The following is a 13,770-nucleotide window of genomic DNA, read 5'->3' as shown; positions in this document are numbered from 1 at the left end:
ATATACATATACATATATATATACATATATACATATATACATATACATATATATATATATATATATATACATATGTATATGTATATGTATATATATATATACATATATACATATACATATATATATATATATATGTATATGTATATACATATATACATATACATATACATATATATATACATATATATATATATATGTATATGTATATATGTATATATATATATACATATACATATACATATGTATATATATATATATATATATATGTATATGTATATATGTATATATATATATACATATACATATACATATGTATATATATATATATATATAAGAACCAATTCCAACCCAGCTTTGGGAGAAAGAACGATGACGTTGAATAAAAACAGTGATTCAAATGACATTTTAAATTTCAAATACACTAACTGAAGTGAAACAGTGGGTATGAGATAATAACGCTCAGGCTGTATAAATCAAATGGAAGAGAAACATCAGGCCCTGAGAGCAGCAGCAGAGGGAAGAAAGAGCTGTCAGGTCAGAGATGGGATTTGTCGTGGCGGTGACCCCCGGCGAGCGTTAAGCAGCCATCACTAGAAGCCTGTCAGTCAAACAGCAGGAAGCTGAGCTGTTACACAGGCCGGTGCAGGGAAGCAGCAGGCAGCAGCATATATCAGTGGAACACACACACACTGAGGCAGGAGGGCTATACACACAGAAATCTGCCTGTGGTATAAGACAGGCATATTTACTGAGTCTGCAGGGCCCAGGAAAGCAGACCTATGACTTTCACATCTATAATTTAGGTTAGATTAGTAATGTTAATCCAGATAAATAAACAGGTAACAGAAGGGTGAGGACGGGCACAGAGCTCAGCTCATTACATGTTCTCAGTGTCCATGAAGGGAGGCCTAACTTAACTTATTCACTGTGAACATCATTAATAAAGAATCCAAATCTATGAATTAATCATATATTTGGCATCAGAAGGGAGGGTGAACGCCGGCCCAGCACTGAAACACGGCTGTGGGAGTATCATGCTGTGGATCAGTGTAGAAGTGACAATGATGTTGTGATGGAAGGACAGAAGGACACATAACAATTAGAAATAAAGCTCAGCAGCAGTCAGCAGTAGAACTGGGTGGTTTTCCACAATCACCCAAAACATGTCGTGTTCCCGGTGAAGAGCAACCTCCAGAAATCCAGTGAATATTCAGAGCCCTGGCCTGAATCCCTCCCATCAAACGTGGAGGAGTTTTAGATTTGCCACGGAAGAGCAGGCTGGGAATGATCAGGAGACGTGTAACGACTGCTTGTTTGTTCCACAACTAACTCTTACAATCGAGGGGCCAATAATCTTGATCCTGGAAGTTTTTATTTTTTGCATAATTTTGATTCTGTGTAAAAGATTATATATGGATCCAAGATGCCCCACCGGGAAGAGGCCCCGGGACAGACCTGGGACACGCTGGAGAGATTATATCTCTCAGCTGGCGTTCCCAGGCCAGCTGGAGGAGGTGGGAGAGGGAGGCCTGGGCTTCTCTGATTGGGCTGCTGCCCCCACGACCCAGCCCAGGATAAACAGAAGTGTGTGTGTAATATATATACACTACTTATTTTGTTGTACTGCTGTAAGGTGACCTTGAGGGTCTTTAAAATGTTTGAATATTATTATCACATATGAGCACAGCGTGCATGACAGAGCAGCTGTGTGTCAGCAAACCTCTCTCTCATCCTGGTGCAGCCACTGTTTGGGGTTGTCCTCTGTAGCCAGGTAGGCGATGAGGTCCAGGGCGGTCAGGCGAGTTTGCCTTCGTGATGACACAAAAATGAGCACCGGCTTGGCTGGAGAGTGAGCGCGTATCGCTGTGGAGTCCAAAACAGTAGAGTTAGTTTCAATATTGCACATGGTCAAGGAGTATTACCAAACAAATGCTGCATGAAGAGCCAGCACATGTGCTAACGCGCAAAAACAGTGTGCACAAAGCTGCACCTTGGAAGGTGGGCTTGTTCATGCTGGCCATGCGGGGGCAGTAGTGCTGTCCTGGAAAACCGTGGATGTGAACTTCAAGCGGGACCGGGCGCACAGACGGACGGAAGTTAAACAAACCCACCTGTTAGACCAAAGACGAGAAGAAGAGAGATTTAATGTGCGCAGCTGGCAGCAGGGCCGTCTGTCTGCAATGTGAACACTCTGTCACTGTCATGCAGGCACAGAGCTGCTCTCTGTGTTTACTGTGTGATAAGGCGCTATGGCCAAAGTGAACTCACTGTGTGATAGCATGTTCAAAGTGTGTGTGGCATTTTTTGCTGTGTTATTATGTTGAGGGCTGCAGCATGTCTGCAGATGTCTTAAAGGCCTGGATAATGGATTAGCAGCTCCGTCCCAACAGCAGCCAAGCAGCCAGATTTATGGACAACACAAAGACAGCACGTCTCCTCTACAGCTCTGAAGGCAGAGCAAAGGAAAGCTACAGTGTTTGACTCTGATGGTGCAAAGTGTAGCTCACATCTACAGACACTACAAAGACTGGCTGATATAAAGGATTGTTAAACTGCTGCAAGCTCCTTTTAGTCTCTAATGCTCACGACACAGCACAAAATCAAAGTACTGGATGGACACACAAACATGGAGGCTGCTGATGAAGCTCATCATTGAGCAGCAGCTGCAGGGCACGAGCAGCTTCAGCTTCAACACCAAACTGAGCATGATGACGACTTTCTGTCCTTTGTTTGAACTGGGACAGTTTCCACCACTAGCAGAGTAACTATTCCCCTGAGTTACTATTACCATGAGTAACTATTACCCTGGGTGGAGCCAATGCCACATGTGTCTTTGTCTGCCTGTGTGACATAAACAGTCATTAAAAGACATGAGTGGGAAAAATAAGAAAACTAAACACTTTATGATGTGAAAACAAGAAGAATCTGAATTCTAATCTATGACAGATGATCAAATATTAACTGGTGAACACAGATTTAGTCCTTTGACCCTGGACACAGTTGGCTCAGGACGAGAGCACAACGAGCCTTGTGTGCATGTTAAGAGCTGAGAGTGTGACATCCATCAGTGTTACAGTAAAATGTTTCCTCTCCATCACTCTGATGCTCAATCTTGTTATTATGTATCATATATGTCACACTGATACAATGATACAGACATGAAAACATAGAATGGATATTTATGGTTTCTGCCTGAACAACAAAGAGCAAGCAGACAGGCATCCAAAGCTAAACGTGAACTGACACACACACACAGACGCTGTTTTACGTTACAAAATATTTGACTGACTTATAATATTTATTTTTGTTTTTCCTGCAGTATATAAAAATTGGTGTATTTCAAAAATAAAACTTTAAAGACACTCAAAATAAATTTCCTGTGGTGGGAAACTATTTTGTGCAACTTTTTTGTATTTACAGTTTTGAGGGATAAGCCTCTTACATTTCTCTAATTAGAAGTTTATGTAAAAAAACAAAAACGATTTTCAATTTTTTGTAGTTTATTGCACTTTGCAATTTATGTAGTTACTATGGGCTTAATGCATACATATTATTAAAATTTGGGCCGTAACGGTTGTATTGATGTATAACAACTTGAAATGCTCCCACAAATGGCTCCACAGCATGTAAGAATATAAAGTAAGCTCCGGTGGACTTGGTGCTATGGTAGGTCTTAAAGGGTTAATAACTAACCTCGTATTGTGGATGGATAATCTCAGTTGTTCTCCTGACTGAAGTTTGGTCTGTTTACAGCATCCTGCTATGCGATTACATTTGTCTCTAACCATCAGGAACCCTCATGTTAACTTTTATCGAGTGGAAAAAAGTTAGCTTCATCCTCCAGCTTCACTATGCTAATGTTAAGCTAACGTAGCTGTTTTGCTAGCGATCACGTAGCACATCATTATATACCAGCTAGCCCAACTTCAGTAACCCTACAAACGTCACTGCTGTTTAGTTTTCTGTCTTCATTTATGTTGGAAGTGATAGCAGAGCTGTACGTTTGAATGTTTTCAGAAATCTCTCAGTCAGAATATCATGTTTAGGTGGAAGCTAGCGAGCTAACTTCCTGCTAACTTCTAATTCTGTAAAATTTAATAAATTCTGTTTTCATGGATGTTAAACTTAATTGTTACACCTGGTAAAGCAGCAACGCTGATGATTTTATTAAAGATGAAAGAATTTAGACCGTTTTTAACTCTCAGTGTTCGTTTGACTTTGGGACCTGAAGAGACGAGTTTAGGACCCAGATTACTCCGCGAGGCTCCTGACTACGGCAGCCGTAACGCTCTGACAATCCATCAGGCGGTGCGATTTCAGAGCTCAGCAAAGTCATACTAAAACATTTTTGACAGATTTCTGAGTGCTGTGTAGCACATAAAATCGGTTCGAGGTCAGTAAGCACAACCAGAATTCATACATGTGATGTGGATTTTAGGCCATATCGCCCAGCCCTAGTGTGATGTAATGCAGGTGCCGACCTGTCCGATGCCCAACCAGTCAGCCAGGTCTCGAGCGTTGGCCAGAGCCGTGGACAGCCCAACTACTCGAACACTCTTGGAAGTGTGAGACGAGATGAAGTTGGTCCTGGACACAATGACCTCGAGGACCGGACCTCTGTCCTCACCTGGAAACAGACACAGTGCTAACGCTAACACAGCTAACAGCGAGTCCTGTTTCAGGGCCTTCACATGTTTATATTTAGGACATCATGGGTTACATGGAGCAAAAGGTGTGCTGTAGACTCTTACCCAGCAGGTGGATCTCATCGATAATGAGAATGGCTACTTTCTGGACGTAGCTTCGATTCTGCCAACTCCTGCTGACTCCATCCCACTTTTCGGGCGTGGTGACGATCAGGTCAGCTTTTGCTATGGCTCTCATGTCTGGAGTCACGTCCCCGGTCAGCTCCACCACGCTTCACAAGCACAAGAAGAAACTGTTTGTTGGTGTCATATAAACAGCATTTACAGCGTGTAACTCGATTATGTTTAAGACCTAATTGATACCAGTTTAAAAACCATGTCATCATTAGCTAGTTTCATGTGTTTAAGGCCTCTTCACATGTCGAGTTTTTCTGTTCTTACTTTTTTCCAAGTTTCTCTTCAATCCTGACCTTCCAGTCCTCAATGCGCTCCCTCACCAGGGCCTTCAGAGGGGCAATATACACGACCTAAACACAGAACACAGGCAAACAATAACTCAGTCAAGCTCGGCTAGTTTCCCTACACTGACTGCTCTGCTGCAGACTGTGCTAACTGCTAACTATGCTAACTGCAGCTGGGATCCAGGTGTCACAGGGTAAGGAAGGGTGTGGAGTGTTGACTACGTGAATGAAACGACCACAGTAAGGCGATCCACAGAGAGCGTTTACTCATCATTAGGGTTTCTTTCTCCGGGGCTGAAATACATTTTTATCAAACGGCCCAAAATAACAGTAACATGCAGACCGTTGACAGACTCATTGCCTTTTATAAAGAATAATTCTGTGTGTGTGTGATGTGCATCCATTCATTCACAGTCAGTGACAACAGCAGGTTGACTGCAAAGCAAACAGTTAACCAGACTAAGTGGACGTGGCATCATTCACACCATCAAAGCCCCAGAGCTGATGTTGAAGTAACAGCTGATTCCTTATAAGCATCACTACCAGTGCAGCTCGGTGCGTTGCTGAGAAACCTCCAGGAGCCACCTGACTGTGTTAGCGTCGTCCTGTGGGTACACTAACCACCATCGAACAAAATTCTTCATGACGACTTCCTCTAAATTTGCACAATACAAGTCAAAGTTATGGACGAGAGTCGTGTGTAGAACAAACCCACAGATACAGAGTAGCTTCCAGATTACTGGTCATGGCTTTTCCCACTTGTAGCCCTGTTGTTCCTCTTAATGAGGTCATCGCCTGAAACTACAATCAGAGGAAACTCTTGAATGAATCTAGTTTTAAACACACGATGTGATCATCACAGTACAGCTAGCATGTGACCGCGTGTTGTTGCAGTAAAATGGACTAGCCTGCTGTGTTGCTGTTTACCAGTTACTATAGTGAGGCTAACACAGCTGTGCAGACTATGAGCATCACACAGTTGCTTATAATGGAGCAGATGTTCACTTCAATTCAGTTTTGACTCCCAAACAAGTGCAAGAATTATGACAACAAAACCACAGAGCTCAAAGTTCTGCAATGTTAAGTTTTTGGAATAATCTTAGATTCACATCTTAAATTTGACGAGCATGTAAAGAAGATTTCTAAGACGGTCAAGGCTAATCTGAATTGTTTTAAGTTAATTCGGCACTATATACCCACTTCAGCAGCTCAGATATTTATGCATTCTGTGATATTTTCGCATTTTTCATATTATATGACAGTTTGGACCCAAGCAGCACCATCTACACTTCAGCCTGTGGTGTCCTTATATAATCAAACCTTAAAAATAATGGATAAAAAATCTGTTCGGTGGCATCATTGTCACATTTTACAGAAATAACTTACTTAGTTTTAAGAGTTTTAATCATTGGTGTTATCTTAAATTAGTTTTTAAATGTATAAATAGGATGGCCCCAGAGTGTCTCAATAGATACATTCAGAGACAAGACAGTAATCGTGTTAGTAGGAGTAAGGTGAACGGCAACTGCAAGATATTATATCACAGATCTACATTCGGTCAGTCAGCTTTTTCTATAAAGGCCTGACGTCTGTGGAACTTCCAACCGATATCAAACTGATTACAGACATTAGGTCCTTTACATTGAAGGTTAAAGTGTGGTTAAAGGAAAACTAAAGTTGTAGTCATTTTATCTGATGATTTTAATTTTATTTTAAATTATTGTCTATCAATTGTAATTGTATTTATGATGTAATTTGGGTTTATGAAAATGTTTTATTGTAATATGTGTTTATTTAGATTGTGAGCCCAACAAGGGACAATTGTTGAAAATCAGCAGCAGCTATAAACCTGTGCGGTACATCAGTCTCATGTCTTGCACTTGAACTATGTTTAACTGCACTGTCCCTTTTAAATAAATAAATTCAAATAAATTCAAATAAATTCAACGGTGTGCTTGTTTTGACCTTCCATCCTTTTCCTTTAATTTATTCCTAAAATCCCCAATGTCCAAACCCACAGTTCATATATACGTATTTAGTCATCTGGATTTACATCATGTCTCAATGAAGTGCAGTGTTAGGGCCTGTAAAGTTTTGATGCAACGATGCTACGATGACTGATGATAAGGGGCTCAGCTGCCGTGTTTCTGACATATTTTCTGTGCACAGCACTGTGGGGGGGTCTCTGCTCCTTACACATCAGTGGATTCCTTGAACATGCCTACAAAGGGACTCGGTGACGCTACCTTGGAGGACGGATACTTGTTGAAGACCCGGAACATGGCCATCTCTGCTGCGATGGTTTTTCCAGAGCCCGTCGGCGCTCCCAGCAACACGTTGGTGTCGGTGTGGTACAGTGTGTGGAAGATTTGGGTCTGGATGGGGTTGAAGTGAGTGAACTTGTAAAGGCTCTCGTACTCTCGGTTACCCAGAGCAGTCACTGGCAACGGCTGCAGGTCCAGTAGCTCTGAGAGTGAAGAAGCCATGCAAAGGATCATGGGACAAGGGTCACAAGACAACTGAGATTTTAAAGGTGGCTACAATACAATAGTTATTAGAAACAACAGGAAGTAACAATGTGAGACGTTTGTATCCAAACCGCTGATCAGAGTGTAACGTGCTACAGAGTAACATCATGAAGGACCTGTGGGGGCACTGTGTGTGTGAGTGTGTACCAGTGTGTGGGGGGCACTGTGTGTCTGAGTGTGTACCAGTGTGTGGGGGGCACTGTGTGTCTGAGTGTGTACCAGTGTGTGGGGGCACTGTGTGTGTGAGTGTGTACCAGTGTGTGGGGGGCACTGTGTGTGTGAGTGTGTACCAGTGTGTGGGGGCACTGTGTGTGTGAGTGTGTACCAGTGTGTGGGGGGCACTGTGTGTGTGTGAGTGTGTACCAGTGTGTGGGGGCACTGTGTGTGAGTGTGTACCAGTGTGTGGGGGGCACTGTGTGTGTGTGAGTGTGTACCAGTGTGTGGGGGCACTGTGTGTCTGAGTGTGTACCAGTGTGTGGGGGGCACTGTGTGTGTGTGAGTGTGTACCAGTGTGTGGGGGCACTGTGTGTGAGTGTGTACCAGTGTGTGGGGGGCACTGTGTGTGTGTGAGTGTGTACCAGTGTGTGGGGGCACTGTGTGTCTGAGTGTGTACCAGTGTGTGGGGGGTGTCGCTCTGGTAAGATCAGGTCCTGGAAGTTGATAATGCAGACAGCTTCAGCACCGAGCCATCGGTCAGAGACGGCCCTGATGTAGTACTGCGAGGGCAGCGGCTCAAAGATGGGAATGGTGAAGACGATGTGCTGCGGCTCTCCCGACACCACCTGAGGAGAACAGACGCCGTCATCCTCTGCTCTTGGTGTTCATCTGAGCTAAGACTCGTACAGCAAACCTGTTTCTTCTGCAGGAGGAAATACTCAGAGTGGTAGATGTGATCATTCATGGCATCTTCCACCCACAGCCACCAGGGCTCACCCACCGATCCATGGACCTGAACCACACAAAGGACAGCGTTAGATTACAATCTTTTCAGGGAACCAACACTTACTTTAGTTCCCTGATTAATCCAGGTTCGCCCTGCAAGAGAAACTGCAAAAATCCCAAGAGCTACAAAAACCGCTGAGTGAAAGCCTTTAATCTCTTTTGCTAAATATGTTTTTGTTCTTTATGTTTGAAAATGGCGTCTGCACGTCCGTCTGTCTACATGCATCACTGGCCACATCTGTGCATTCTTCAAACATGTGTAGGCGTCATGTAGAAGTCTAACAACAACTTTCTTAGTTTGAAACGAAGAAACAGAAAATTAGCATAAACATTCATTTATCGCTGAATTGAAGTTTTGGAAACAGCACAGAAGAGAGTTCAGGTTTTTAACCCCCCATGAATGTCTGGTACTACTGCCACTCCAGGCCTCGAGGGCCAGGGTCCTGCAGGTCTTAGACCTCACCCTGGGTCAGCACACCTGAACCACACGATTAGTTGATTAGCAGGCTTCTGGAGAACTTCAGGACATGTTGAAGAGGTCATTAAATCAGCTGACACTAAGGCTACGTTCACACTGCAGGCGAAAGCGCATCAAATCCAACTTTTCTGACCCTCTGCGACCATCTATCTGATCATGGTGTGACAGTGTGAACGGCACAAATCCGATATTTTCAAATCCGATCTGGGTCACTTTCGTATGTGGTGCTGAATCCGATACATATCTGATGTTTTAGAAAGCTGCTGTTTGATGGTCATGTCGCATTAAATCCGTCTTTTACGTCACTGACACAAGACAGACGCCAATTATCAGCGCCGGAGAAGACATCGCGAACGCTTCCTGACCATCCAGTAAAACTGTTGGGAACAACGTTGGAGAAACATGAACATTTTCTTTGTTCTGTATAATCTGCAGATTCTGACAGAAATCTGTAACTATCCTTTGAAGCAGCGCTCCTCTAAAACAGCAATAAGGATCATTATTAGGTTATTTACATTATTATGTAAATAAAATAACTTAAAGCAAAAATTGGGAAACGTGAAGTCCGAAGTCTTTACATTAAGGACCATCAGTCAAACATACTGTTGCTCTGGGTCTAAACAGAGCGCGTTGTGTGTGACGTCTTCTTTTGCGCATGCGGACGCTTTGAGCGTTCACACTAGAGCGCGTTTGCTGTCACATTTTATTTGTAGTGTGAACGAGCAGACAAAAAAATCAGATTTGATCCAAAAATCAGAATTGAGCATCAAGACCTGCAGAGTGAACGTAGCCTAAACCTGCAGCACACGGGCCTCGAGGCCTGGAGCTGCACACCCCTGACCTGTGCTAGAGGGAAACCCGTCTCACACATCGTTGCACATCATACGCTCTCTGTGTCCCTGTAACGTCACATGAAACTTTCTTTGGCAAAGATGAACATGGATCCTGCAACAGATGGCGAGGACCCACAGAGCCCATCTCACCATCATGGAGTCAGCAGCAGAAGCTGTTCATTCCCCTGTGAGCGTGTACACAACACTCGGGTGGATCACTTGAACTTGGGGACAAACATCTGAACGCCGAGTGCTGATGTCACAGCCTAAATCACCAAACCAGCAGCAGTTTGCCACAAACAGCCGACGCTGCTCGGAGAATGACGTCATCCTGTATCATAATGAGTCAGCGCGGTGCGTTTCCCGGCCGCCACCATGGACGTGGCTCATGTGTCGGTGCATGTGTCGCGGCTCTGCAGCAGGATCACGGTTAAGCCAGCCGGTATCCATTACCACTCTCCCATGATCGCAGCATGCATCGCTAATCGGACATAAACATTCATCTTCGCATTCGGCCTGCAACGAGCTTTCTGTGCGTGACCAACTCTGGACTAAGCTTCACCTGCTGCCCACTAAGGTGGGACAGGCCGGCTCTCAGGGACAGATGGAGATTCCCTGGCTGGGAGAACAAGGTGGGTGGGTGCTCTTCTTTGGGCCAGTGTGGAAATATGAATGTGGTCTGTATCTGCCCGAGCACAGGAGGAGGACGAACATATGGACGGCTCTCCCTGGACTCCTCATTCTTCTGTGCTCAGCAGGAGGGAGCGACCATCGGCCTTAACGTCCAGTTAAGAGCCCTAAACTGCCCGATCAGTATGTGTTTAAATAATGTGTTTAAATGATAATTAAAGGAGGATTGTGATGTTCACAGCAGAAGCCACGATGTAAACTGAGCAGGGGGAACTTTGGGAGCCTTTGTTATTCCAGAGTGTCCCATGGTGAGAGGCTGTGTGGGGACGAGTCCCTGATTGCTCAGCCAGGCTCCTTTCAGTCTCTGGGTCTTAGCGGCGCTGCCCGCAGACTCGGAGCTCAGAGGGGAGGGGCCTCTGCTGCCGCAGCTCCTAACATGTGACAGCGGCGCCTCCTCTGGCTGGTCACCGCCTGTTGATTTCATTTTTGTTGTTTTCTTTTCCATTTGAACCTGTCTCGATGTCTTTACTCTGCTGTGCAGCACGTTGGTCCCTTACAAATAAAGCTGGTAATGGGCGGCTGGCTCAGGCTTACAGACAGGGCGATGAGCTCGGAGTAGAGCGCCTGCGTGCGGTTCAGGGATGTTTCCTTGACACGTCCCTTTGGAGGTTTTCTGGGTAGGACGAACTGGGAGGTGACCAGGACATGGGGACACTGTGGGATCCCCCAGGAGGAACTGGAAAGTGGGGAGAGGGTGTCTTTCCTCATGTGGTGTATTTTCCATTGTTACACCTCTCTGTCTCCCCATGTGATGTTTGTGTCATGTATGTGTGGTCGGAGGGTAAGATGGCGCTGGCACGGCTGGCAGCCTTAACCCGATTTCCCTCGGGATGAATAAAGTATGATCAATCAATCAATCAATCAATCAATCAGGAATGTCCTGCTCAGCGTTTCTTTGGGTCACCTGAGGCGATGGATGAAAGGATGGACGGAGACTTGAACTGTAAATATGTCAGCAGATCACAGGTTGATCTGACCCTGACATCTGTCCCTCACACTCAGGTCAGCTGTTTATGTGCTGGTCAAATATTTGCTGCACAGCGATCCATCCTGACTCGAGGATAAGTAATCTGTACCTGGTCATTCCAGCGAAAATCAGGTGTGACGACGAGTCGAACACGCAGCACGGTGCGCGTGATTGGCTGGATGGTGGCCTCCATGGAGATCGAGGGGATCTGGTGGACACACTGTTTGACCGTTAACCCGATGTTGACGTGGTGCAGCATGTGACCTGGAAAAAGTACACCTGGCGTTAAGGTGTTTATTCTGTCTGACTTTTGGATTTGATTAACAAAAAAATGGTACAAAAATAAAGAGTTGCGTTGAATTTATCTGTAGTTGAAATGTAAAGCGGGACACAGACATTCTATTTGATTATCTATTCTAACATTCACAGATCTGGTTCATTTTCTCACTGCACACATTATATATAAAGCAATAAATAACCTGCTTCCTGACAATATTCTAAAAATGTTTTCTAAAAGGGAACGGGGATACAATTTGATGGGGGGAATTAAATTTAAAACATCCTCGTATCCGTACAACATTAAAAAGTTTTTGCATCTCTGTGTGTGGAGTGAAACTGTGGAACAGACTAAGTAAAGATATGAAGCAATGTCCGAGCATGGCGCAGTTTAAAAAGCGGTTTAAGGAGATGGTTTTTACAGGGTACAGGGACGAGGTAGAGATCTGATTGGGTGTTCTTGTCTAATATTTTCATGTGTGTGCGGGTGCACGGGTATGTTGGTGTGGGTATATATATATTTGTAGGTTGTGTATCCTTTGAGGTGTTAATGGGGTTATTGAAAATGTGTATATGTGCGTATGTGTAAATACGTATGTATGGATAGATAGAAACATATATGTATATATATATAAAAAGAATAATAATAATAAAAAAAATACACATGACCTAATGTAATTGCAAGGAGGTATTTCTATTGATTACTAGATAGTGGAAAAGGGGCGGGATTAAATAAGCTCATGCTTCTTCCTGCTCCTTTTTGAACATGAAAGTTATTTGTAGTTGTGGTTGCTCGTTTTCTTTTTGTTTTGCTTTGTTCATTTGTCTCTTTTAATTCTACTTTTTTAACATGTTCAAAATAAAGATTCAATCAAATCAAATCAAGGTGTTTATTAAAACGAGTGAACTTTCTGTTTATCAGCAAAAGCTAATGTTTAAATGAAAGCACCAGTCTGAGCTTCTTCCACTCAAAACACTTTTCTTTAAAGCTGCAGTTAATAAAAACAACATGATCCCATCAGACACACGGATGCACAGCAGTGCTGTGAAAGGCCTCTGCACTCACCAATGTCGTCCTTCCTCATCTCCTTCAGTTTGTCCACAGTCAGCTTCTTCTCCTCCAAGCGCCTCAGCACGACGGGGCTCAGGTTGGGGAACTGTCGGAGGGGGTGGGCGAAGTCCCACAGCCGCTTGTCGATCACCTTGCACAGGGTGAGCAGTCGACGGGTCATGAGCGGCCAGCGCTTCCTCAAAGCGATCTCAAACAAGGCCCTCACGATCCGAGCGGCGTTCTGTGGGCGACAGAAAAACATCACCAGAGGTTCCACATCGCTCAGCATCCTTCATCACGTGTGACGAAGAGCAGACGTGCAGCACCCAGAGGTCACATGGTAGTGTTGCTCGCTGTGATTGGGTCAGCTGATAATGTCATGTGACCATGTGGTACAGTACATGCAGTGTGGTGGGAGGCCTTGTTTAAGAGGTGGACACAGGAAGGCGTCTTCCTGTGGACAGTCAAACTATTGATTTGATATCAGGATGAAAGCAAATATTATAATAAATGTTTTTATCTTTTCAGTTCTGAATTGAAATGTCATTTTTAATAAACATCATATGCACTGACATGTACGCAGGTTCTGTTTGTTCTTGAGTGGCACGTGCATGCTGTAGTTTCACAGCTTCAGCCTCGTCGACTCAGTCAAACCTCGACCCCAGCACCAGTTTTTTACACAGTTTGCTCACTGACCGGGGGGGGGGGGAAGTCAAAGTCACATGATCAGTGCTCAGCTGTCCATCAAAGGTCAACAGGAAATGAGCTCCTGTAGTTTTAGAGCTTGTGTGGAGTCATCAGCACCAACTCTGATGTCATTCTAATTATTTCATTTTCAATCAGTCTTCAGGTTTTTGATTTTTCCACCTGCGTACTTTTGCCCCGCCTCTTTTTGTTT

General features: G+C 44.2%; 1 protein-coding gene across 5 annotated transcripts in view; it reads right to left on the bottom strand.

Moving 5' to 3' along the window:
- ascc3 (activating signal cointegrator 1 complex subunit 3) overlaps window positions 1-13,770 on the bottom strand; it is a 150,032-nt gene that overhangs the window by 23,140 nt on the left and 113,122 nt on the right. For all 5 annotated transcript variants that reach the window (XM_087837591.1, XM_087837593.1, XM_087837592.1 and 2 more), the window contains exons 21-30: window positions 12,888-13,113; window positions 11,655-11,809; window positions 8,486-8,584; window positions 8,249-8,417; window positions 7,354-7,574; window positions 5,088-5,173; window positions 4,752-4,918; window positions 4,482-4,627; window positions 1,991-2,111; window positions 1,721-1,863 (exon numbers count right to left, since the gene is read on the bottom strand). In XM_087837591.1, the coding sequence (XP_087693717.1) occupies window positions 1,721-1,863; window positions 1,991-2,111; window positions 4,482-4,627; window positions 4,752-4,918; window positions 5,088-5,173; window positions 7,354-7,574; window positions 8,249-8,417; window positions 8,486-8,584; window positions 11,655-11,809; window positions 12,888-13,113 (1,533 nt within the window). The remainder of the gene's footprint in view (window positions 1-1,720; window positions 1,864-1,990; window positions 2,112-4,481; window positions 4,628-4,751; window positions 4,919-5,087; window positions 5,174-7,353; window positions 7,575-8,248; window positions 8,418-8,485; window positions 8,585-11,654; window positions 11,810-12,887; window positions 13,114-13,770) is intronic.

The sequence above is a fragment of the Neolamprologus brichardi genome, unplaced genomic scaffold, assembly GCF_056152115.1.
Source record: "Neolamprologus brichardi isolate AB-2024 unplaced genomic scaffold, ASM5615211v1 NODE_ptg000036l+_length_2141236_cov_1, whole genome shotgun sequence".
NCBI lineage: Eukaryota > Metazoa > Chordata > Actinopteri > Cichliformes > Cichlidae > Neolamprologus > Neolamprologus brichardi.
This window is presented reverse-complemented; position numbering and strand designations above follow the sequence as displayed.